Raw genomic sequence first — 10,163 nt, 5'->3', positions numbered from 1 at the left:
GATAAAATAAGATAAGATAGAATAAAATAGAATAAGCAGTAGCAGAATCACGTCTTATTTGAGTAGAGCTATCAGCACAGCGCAGTACTGAACTAAATTGAATGACGTCGTTTCATCCACTGAGTATGAATTCTCAGACTTAATGAAATATGGAAGATACAAAAAAAAAATTGGGGATGTCTTCTGCATGACCGTAGCAGTCCCTCTACCAGGCCGCTTGCTGAACAAGACGATGATGTTAGGACGAAGCCTATTTCCAGCGGGTTTGCTCTACTACCTAAGACGTTTCGCACACTACAGAACTGGCCAATCACTCCCCTTACACAATGCGCGAAATTTCTTTTCAGCATTAGGAGAATGAATTTCTGAGATGCAGATAGCTTGAAAACTGTTGGCGGGCCTGAGAAAGGGGGGTCATTAAAAAAAAAGTATAATTCCCTTTTCAGACATTGTGATCTATTCTACAAATGATGTAAAAGTTATCTCTCAGCTTATGGTTGACGAGGGTGTAATGCGGCCAGCACGACGACCATCCGACTATACTCTCCCCCAGCTTATGTCAGGTCCCCATTAAAGTGTCGGTGGACTAAGAGTGACGTCAGAAATGTAAAGCTTGACATTTGTTGTGTTCTCCATGGCACCCAACCTTTTTTTCATACTCTTAAGCGAACAATTCGTGTATGTTTGTATGTGTGTTTGTATGTGTGTTTGTATGTGTGTTTGTATGTGTGTTTGTGTGTTTGTATGTGTGTTTGTATGTGTGTTTGTATGTATGTTTGTATGTGTGTTTGTGTGTTTGTATGTGTGTTTGTATGTGTGTTTGTATGTATGTTTGTGTGTGTGTTTGTATGTGTGTTTGTATGTGTGTTTGTATGTGTGTATGTTTGTATGTGTGTTTGTATGTGTGTTTGTATGTATGTTTGTATGTGTGTTTGTATGTGTGTTTGTATGTTGTTTTTTATTTGTTTTTTTTTTTGCATATACATGGCCGCCGGAAGCAATAGCGTTTTCCATCTCTCTGATGATGATAATTGTGTAAACAACGTAGATTGTATCTAGATCTGGAGACTATATCTAGTCAAGTCTAAGTCTGATAAAATATCTATAATTAAAAGCTTTACTATCATTCACCATTTCTAGGACTAGATCTAGATCTAGTTAGACCTCTAGAGTATATGTGATGTAGAAACAAGTCGGCAATTCGGCCATTGGGCAGACTGGGCTCTTTAGCTTTGGTCGGCAGCCAGTCCAGGAGATGGAAACTCCGATATAAAACCTACGGCTATCTGTTGTTCACAGCCGTCTCTGGCTTCTGTGCCACTGTGAACTGCATTTTGCTTAAAGAGTAGTATTGGTCTGCGCGAGCCAATTATCACTTTAAAAATACTCTGCGCAGACTGGAGGCAATAAAATAATTAGCCCACAATTGACTAGTCCCAAACGAGTCGATAAAAGGATATCTAAATCGACCACCTGCGGACAATGGTTATGCTTACCCAGGATGTGGCAAAATATGTAGGTCACAGCTGGGGCTGCGCAGCCACGGAAAATACTGTATTCCTCACTAATCTTTGGACTCGAAGACAAGCCTTATTATTTATGTATGTATATATATATATATATATATATATATATATATATATATATATATATATATATATATATATATATATATATATATATATGCATAGGAATACGTTAATTAATTAATTAAATTATTTATTTATTTATTTATATTTATGAGCAATTCGAGTATGTATGTAAATGTATAGATATATATATTTAAAATAAGGTGGCAATTTAAATAACCAATTAAGAAGTGCTGCGAAAACAAAGTGCCAGGTAATCCGTTGTGTTATGAGCAGCAGACGCCTTGGCTGGATTAACCATGTACATAGAATAACAGTTGGCCGATTTCCACTAGACATTCTGTTTGGCGATCTAACAGAAGGCAGGAGAGCCGCTGGTCGCCCACATGAATAAATTTAAGAATCAATAGGCCTAATAAAATATTTATTTTAGGTTCTATTAGCCTTGTCAACGAAGATTGGAAGCATAGTATCAATTGAGGCATTGCTTTTTATTATGGCCACTTATGCTTATGGAGGCCTGCAAGCGAAAGTGTGTCGAAATAAATAGCTCCGCCTGCCTACAGAAATCAGTAATTACCAAGCAGTGGCTCTCTCGGCCCCTGTGTGTACTGTACAGAAAGCAACTAAGACTTCTTGAACGATTTTATCCTAGATGTTTGGACATCATGAACATATGGTGGCAAGGCTGCACTTGAAACAGCGATGTTTATGCTAATGTGGTATAAACTTCTTGAAGTCCAACAGTCACGCTGAGCAGGGCAGGTATTCCGTAAGGAGGACATACCAAAGGCAACCTTTTTTAGTGAGCTGAAAGAAGGTCGGCGTAACACTGGTTCCCCGCGGAAACGCTCTTCTGGAATACAAACGCAATGTTTTTAAGTCTCTTAGTAAAAAATGCACCATTTTACTTTGTTACAAAGTGCATGTTTTACTCAAAAAAACAGAGATAGTGCATCGCTTGATATATTTTGTACTAAAGCCATAATGAATATACGAATTGCAATATTAAATGGCTGAACATAACCATTGAGAAGTTACACTGCAAAGACTTTTTCCCAAGCCAATAATAGACCAACAGTTTTACGCAAAGGATGAAATGTAAAGCAACACGATGTGAGATCTGGGTTTTCTAGACTGTTGGTGGGGCTTAAGAGACTATCTATTCTATTTGCCAGGTACTACTGCATTTAGAATAATAATAAGGCTTGTCTTCGAGTCCGAAGATTAGTGAGGAGTGCAGTATCTCACGTGGCAATGCAGCCCCAGCTGTGACCTACATATTTTGCCACATCCAGGGCAAGGATGTCCGCCTGTGGTCATTTAGAATAAACAGAACACAAAAGAAATTTTTCAGATTGGTAGTCTTAACCCGATCGTTAATTTTCGTAATTACAACAATATTTCCATACTGACCTCGTTCTGGTATATATCCTTCCTTGATATATTATTCAACATAGCGAGGCTCTGTCACGTGGTACTTTAATGAGCAACCGTGGAGACAAATCCTACAACCACGCAAAAGTACGCAACATCATTTCTGTGGTATTTTCCGTTTATTTAGTTATAGCTATTGTTTGTTTAGCACTTAAAAGCACTCGTCTAAAAAATCTCTGACAACGAAAAAAGTTATTAATGCCTGATTTCATTGTTTATGGGTTTAAAATGAAACTAGTTCCATAAATCTACGTTCTAGAATGATTCTCTGGCTATCTTTGTTTGAAAATAATAATGTAGCTCTAGATCTATTGTTTTAACTTTCACGTCTATCTGTACCAGGTAACTACTAGACAATAGATCTAAATCTAGAATTACGCTAGTCTAGGAGCTAACACATACTGATAGACATAGACATAGACATAGACATACATGTACTTGATAAAAAGTAAAGTTCCCCTTTTACTACTTTTAGACCAAGTGGTCAATAGAGACGATGATCTGTTTCTGTGGCCCACGGTTGACGAGGGTTTCATGTGGCCAGCACACTGCCTTTACTTTTCCCCAACTAATGTCAGGTACCCATTAGAGCTACGTGGACCCAGAGGCACGCAAAGATCCCGAAATTAAAAATCCATGTCTTCATGAGGATTCGAACCCGAGACCCCCGATTCAGAAGCCAAGCGCTTTAATGCTAAGCCACCACGCCTCTACACATAGATGATACTCGATACTAAATCTAGACTAGAATCATGATTGTTCTACAATCCAAAGAATAAGGGCTGCAAGTCATGTAAATTGAACATTTAATCGCCACAAGCATTTCTCGGCACATGTGATTCCTCGTTCCATATGCTAGGACAAATGTGTACAAATACTCCTTCTTCCCTAGCGCTATTAGAGCATGAAATGGGTTGCCTGAGCCAGCCAAGAAAACCAATAACTTGCAGAATATAAATCATTGGTTAAAATGCATGTAGGTCACAGTTGGGGCTGCGCAGCCATAAGAAATACTGAATTCCTCACTAATCGTCGGACTCGAAGACTAGCCTTATTATTATTAACATGCATGACTAGATGCATGAGGCGTAGGACGTAAATATCTTCTTATTTGAAGTAACGTCTGTATTTTATAAGATAAGAAGATAAGGCCGTTGTCATTCTAGTTTTGCTAGATCTAGTTCTATAGTACATGGGCGTAGCCAAGTTTTCCTAGCACTCTTCTCTTCACATTTTCGTTGGTTATTTTGTCTTGTTACCTTATTTTCACATTACCTCGTATTTATAGCAGTTGTACATTTTTTTATCTTTTTGTTCTTGCCATAGTAGATTGACAACGTTGAACTAGTGGGAAGTGTATTCGAGAGGCAAAATACGCCTGAACTTGGTTTGGCTAGGCTACCTGGAAGGTATTGGAGAGGTCGTCAGGGACCGTTATTCTCAGCGCCTGAAAGCCCGCCGTCGGTGTGGCGGCTTACTGCAATGCCGTTGTCTCCGGAAACAAACTTTCGAAATCCCTCGACGCTTGTTGAGCGCACCTATCGTACCGGCGCACTATGCCCACTTTACTATACAGGCTCCCACATATTGGGCTGGACGTCCTGGACTTTACGTACTCCATTCGTTTGGCATTTAAAACCACGAGCGGAGGATGGTCTTTGTTAGCCACTGCTAAAGACGTTTGCAGCGTTTCCAGAGACCGCCTTGGGGAGGCAGAGACCAACAGAGATCTACAGATTACGAGAGCGAGTAATGCGAAGATGGCAATTGATAAAGCGATGGTGTTTATGCAGTCAGTAGCTGACGGTTTTCAGATAGGTACGGTAAGACGCAATTGCGAATAGACACTGGCAGTATTTTTAGATCTAAAACAAGCCTATGACAGAGTTTAGAGACAAGGATTATTGCCAAAGTTGATGAACCTCGAGTATGCTCAAACATGTATCAGTGGCTAAAAAACTTCCTAACAGACAGGACAGTCCATTCACGCTACGAATCTAGCATGTCTCGCAAAAGAAAACTTGAGCAAGGTTTACCGCAGGGCTCGTCATTATCATGTACGCTTTTCTTAGTCTATATATACGATCTGACAGAACGATTGAAATGTTGATCTCTGCTCTTCGCTGACGACCTGCTATTCTGGTAGACCGGGAGATCCGCTGCAGCTCTCACAGTGGAAATCCAACGTGACCTCGTCACAATTTCATGCTACAGCCGTATGTGGAAAATGGAAATAAACTGTAAAAAAAAAAAAACGGTCCAGACCCTATTCACGTTGGGAAAAGACACCCACCAAGAAGCCATAAATCTAGAAATCGATGGGACCACGCTCGAATCGGACCCACGACCCAAGGTTTTGGAAGTTACCCTGGACCCTAAGTTTGTCATGTCTGATCATGTGAAAGAAGTACGACAAAAGCCTCAGCAAGATTGAACGTCATAAAGCGAATGGCTACGACGAAGTGGGGCGCCAAGGCAAGCGTGCTGTGGACACTCTACATCGGTGCGGTAAGGTCACAGATTGAGTACAGTCTCTTAGCACAAGTTAACGCCTCGCAAACGTCTCTAGCTGGCTTAGACTCAGTGCAGATCCAAGCAATACGGCTAATCTATGGTACATGTCGGACAATCCCCATTGCTGCTGGCGAGATCATGGCAGATATTCCCCCACTGGCTTTGCGTAAGGAACGAGCTGTTTTGTTAGCGTACTAAAAATAATAACGGCTGGAAGACAGCAGCCCACTCAGACGCCTAGTCGACGACTGGGTGGGTAGGGGCCGACTCAAAAGAACATCCTTTATGCAAACAGCAATAGGACTGTCCCAAGAACTTGTCCCCCCCCCCCCCGGGAAAGAGCCACGCTCTCTCCTACGGAGGCTTTCCACCCAATAGCTGTTCCTGGGCTGCCGGAGGTGAGAAAATCACTGAATGACCAAAAGTAAACAAGAAATGTACACAAAACCTACTAAAAGTCACTGCGAGAGAAACCATAGCCCAATTCCCGAAAGATACCATTAAGGTCTATACGGACGGATCAACGAGAGAAGTCCAAGGCAGAACAAACTCGGGCTATGGAGCGGTAGTCACTTTCTCCGCTGCAACAGCAAACGACTAACTAGTAGGCCCATGTGCAGGAGAAAGCATTTACATTGCGGAAATGGAAGGAATAAAAAATGGTACAACTGCTGGGACCATTGTTGCACGGGACGGGAAGTCTGGAAGGTTCTGAAACGCCCAAACAGAAAAGATGAATGGTGGCAACTAGACAGAGAGAAGCACTGGACACTGTCCAATTTGAGCCTATTTCGCTAGGATCCGAGAGAATAACGATCCCAGATGTCGATGTTGCCACGCAGAAGACGATACCGTTAAACCCATCCTCTGCGAATGCAGGGTGCTCAGAAACACTTTCAAAGATACCACTAGTCTTGAAACAACTAGAACTGGTGCATGCGGGGGTCTCGGTCTGTACGGAGACCCTAAAGAACACTTGACCGTGCTGTAAGGGATTAATTCCAGTACGGAACCTTAGTGCATGGAGGCTTACAAACGGCTAGGCAATCTATGAAGGTGGCTCGAAGTTCGACACCAGCCTCAAGCAGAGTTGTGTTTACTGAGCGCTTAAAGGCAAATTGGACCATAGCGATGTGGGCATGCTATAAGCATGAAAGTTTCGCTATACAAATGCTATAATAATAATTTAAAAAAAACCCTATCGTTCTAGATCTATATAGCACAGTACTTAGCACACAGTTCCCTTATAGTAGTTCTTTCTTATTGGTAGTCAGTAAAATACTGTGCACACTTAAAAAAACAAGTGTGATATTATGCCTCGTGCTTATGCTATTATGTAGTTCATCTCTTTATCCAGACATATATTAAAGAGGATAGGTGATCGAGTTGGAGTTTCGACAAGCTGTGTTTGCTGAGAGCCTGAAGGTATAATGGAAACCTTCAACCACCCGTCCACTCCCCACTTGTTCACAAAAGATATTGGACATTTGTGCACTGAACATGTTATAAGCATAAAAGTAGCCTTATACATGTAAATGTTCATGTTTTAAAAATAATTAAGGACTATATATAATCTAATTCTGTCCAGTGCAAGGGAGAGAAATGACGAGGTTTTCAAGACAAACTTATACAACAATTACTTCCCTTGGCAAAGCCTAGGACTTAAAAATTCAATGATTCAATAATTCTATATTCTAAAACGCCAAACTTTTTGCGTAGTTCTAGAATTTGGGTTAGGGTTGTGAGCAGGGCCGTCTTAACCAGTGAGGGGCTTATGCGAAACGGATTGCGTGCTGCCTAGGTAGGGTAGGGACACAGATAATAAGCAAAAATTAAGAGTTTGTATTAGAAACAAAAATTCGTCTTTGCATATTATTCATTCTGTACTACGTTCAGAATTACTCTATGAACCCTGCGTGTAACGAAGCCAAACGGTATATCATAAATTTCTGTTTCACATATAAATCACGCTCAATTGCAAGAATTGCCAAATGCTTCAATATATCTACGAGAATTGTTGACCTCAAGTAATTCTTCATTAGTTTGAGGCGCGAGAAGCTTCTTTCATCAGATTCCACTATAACGGGTATTGCATAATGCCGTTTGTTATATCTCACGTAGGATTGGCTTTTTTTTAATAGCATGTCACCCAAAATGACAATTTGTCTATATTTCAGGAGATTTGTATGAGTTTTCAAAAGATTTTTAAGATCCCCTGGTAAATCAAGAGGCCGAGGGAAATCTGCTATTAGTTATAAAATGGTTTAGTTTAATAATTTACACCTAGAATTAGCCCGGGTCTTATGAAATTGCGGGGCCCACTGCGGTCGCATAGGTTGGAGTGGCCTAAGGCGGACCTTGGTTGCAGGTTAAAAATTCGTTGTTGCTATATTTTCTTTTCTTTCGCGTTTATTTCTCTATTCTCTAGAATGAAAGGACCTCTTCAAATTCAACACATAAAACTGATACACTGGACTATAGGTCTCATTGTTTCATTGTCTCAAGTTATTTGCCAAGAAGGTACGTATTTAATGGATAAGAAAGTGGTGTCTCACATACGAACCGAGGGTCCTATCCGGCCTGTAACATGGTGTTTTCCGACCTCTCAAAACGAATCGGATAGTGAGGAAAATATTGGCATTTTAAAGCGAATAAAACACGGGACAGAAAATTAATCAACCAGCGACACGCGCTTCGGAAATCGATATGGAAATCGATATGGATTTGGTATCACAGGGATAAAGCAAGGTCGTTGATGGACGCTTCAATACAAAACAAGGGAAAGTAGGCCTAATTTTATTTTTATTTCATTGTTATAATTGTGGGATTTTTTTCACCTATTAAAATGATAAAAGGGTCTATAACACTCTTTGGAAGCCCATTTAACATGCAAACATATGCTCCAGATAGGTGACACGTTTTGTTTAAAACATGGGAGCGTTATCCTTAGACAGCTTTTGTATGGAATATTTCATTGAAATATTCTTTTTTTTTTCACCCTTTCTCTTTGAAATATGGCAGGAATTAGCCGATTATATTATGTGAATGGTCAGGGAACAAATCTTAAAACATTTTTTTTAAAGCAAAACAAGAAGTTGGCTCATAGAGTCATACACTTTTCAAACATAACAAAAAAATTGCAAGCTAAGAGACTATGCTAAATGACGACCTGGTTACGAAATTTTGTACATCTCAACCACTCCAGATTCTAGGTCATCTGCAAAGCGTCTGTGGGAGTTTTCAACCTGGCCTGATTCCAGCTTGCCGTAGGAATCACATATTAGACCATCGTCAGGCTTCTTTTTAAAAACTGGCTCCAAAAATCGCCAAGGACAGTAGAATAAAGTTGGAACAAAAACAAAAAAGAAAGAAAATCAAGGCAACTGACACATGGTCAAGCTGGACATATCTTCCCAGTAGGGGTTCACATTTGTTTCGCAAGACGCATGAGGAGGCACACAACCACAGTGCAAAAGCCTCAGCCTCTGGATACACACACTCAGATAAAAACAATTAAAATTGAACTCTGGGAATTATCTCTCAGTAAATAAAGTACCCCACTTATCTTAGCTTATCTTATATTATCTTATATAATACAGACGTTACTTCAAAAAAGAAGATGATTACGTCCTACGCGTCATGCATTTAGTTATGCATATTAACCAATGACTTAAACTCTGCCAAGTCGCTGGTTTTCCTGGCTATCTCAGGCAACCCATTCCATGCTCTAATAGCACTAGGGAAGAAGGAGTATTGGCACAAATTTGTCCTAGCATATGGGACGAGGCATGTGTCTTTATCTTTTTGTCTTTCAGAGTATTTTATTAAATTTTGTTTTTGTATTTGAAGATTATGGTTCAGTGTTTTATGTATAATTGCTACTTTACTTTTGAGTCTTCTGTCCTGAAGGCTTTCTAAATTTAGTGATTTTACTAAAGGTGTTACTCTAGTCAAATGTGAATATTCGTTTGTTATGAATCTCACTGCTCTATTTTGTGTCTGTTCCAGTTTCTTAATGTTTTCTTGAGTTGAGGGGTCCCAAACGGAGGATGCATATTCTATTATTGGCCTAACAAAGGTTAAATAACATATAAGTTTTATGTTCTTATTTGATTTATAGAAATTTGTTTTAATAAATCCTAATGCTTTGTTTGATTTTTTTGTAGTTACATCAATATGCGGATTCCATGACAGTTTTTCATTTATTATAACACTTAGGTATTTTGCGTTTTTAGTCTGTTTTACTGGTTTACCATGAATAATATAAGTGGAATTAATTTGTTTTAGTTTTTTTGTTACTCTTAACAACTGACATTTGTCTGGGTGGAAAGACATGCTCCAAGTTGATTCCCATTTCTGTAATTCATCTAATTCTCTTTGTAAAATATCTGTGTCTTGTGTTGTTTTTATTGTTCTATATATTATGCAATCGTCTGCAAATAATCTGACTTTTGTTCCTGAAGTAATGCAATTTGGTAAATCATTTATGTAAATTAAAAATAGTAGTGGACCCAAGACTGTTCCTTGATGTACACCTGAGTTTACTGTTATCGGTGTTGATTTAGAGCCATTTATTATTACAGTTTGTTCTCTCCCTATCAGAAAATCTTTAATCTACTGATG

General features: G+C 39.5%; 1 protein-coding gene across 1 annotated transcript in view; it reads left to right on the top strand.

Moving 5' to 3' along the window:
- The first annotated feature begins 3,199 nt into the window (after window positions 1–3,199).
- LOC106061387 (uncharacterized) overlaps window positions 3,200–10,163 on the top strand; it is a 60,602-nt gene continuing 53,638 nt past the window's right edge. Inside the window, exons 1-2 of the mRNA XM_056014333.1 lie at window positions 3,200–3,368; window positions 7,969–8,060. Of these exons, the coding sequence (XP_055870308.1) occupies window positions 7,970–8,060 (91 nt within the window). The 5' untranslated portion in view covers window positions 3,200–3,368; window position 7,969. The remainder of the gene's footprint in view (window positions 3,369–7,968; window positions 8,061–10,163) is intronic.

Source organism: Biomphalaria glabrata, chromosome 16, assembly GCF_947242115.1.
Source record: "Biomphalaria glabrata chromosome 16, xgBioGlab47.1, whole genome shotgun sequence".
Classification (NCBI taxonomy): Eukaryota; Metazoa; Mollusca; class Gastropoda; family Planorbidae; genus Biomphalaria; species Biomphalaria glabrata.
Note: the sequence above shows the minus strand (reverse complement) of the source record. Positions and strands in the feature narration are given on the sequence as shown.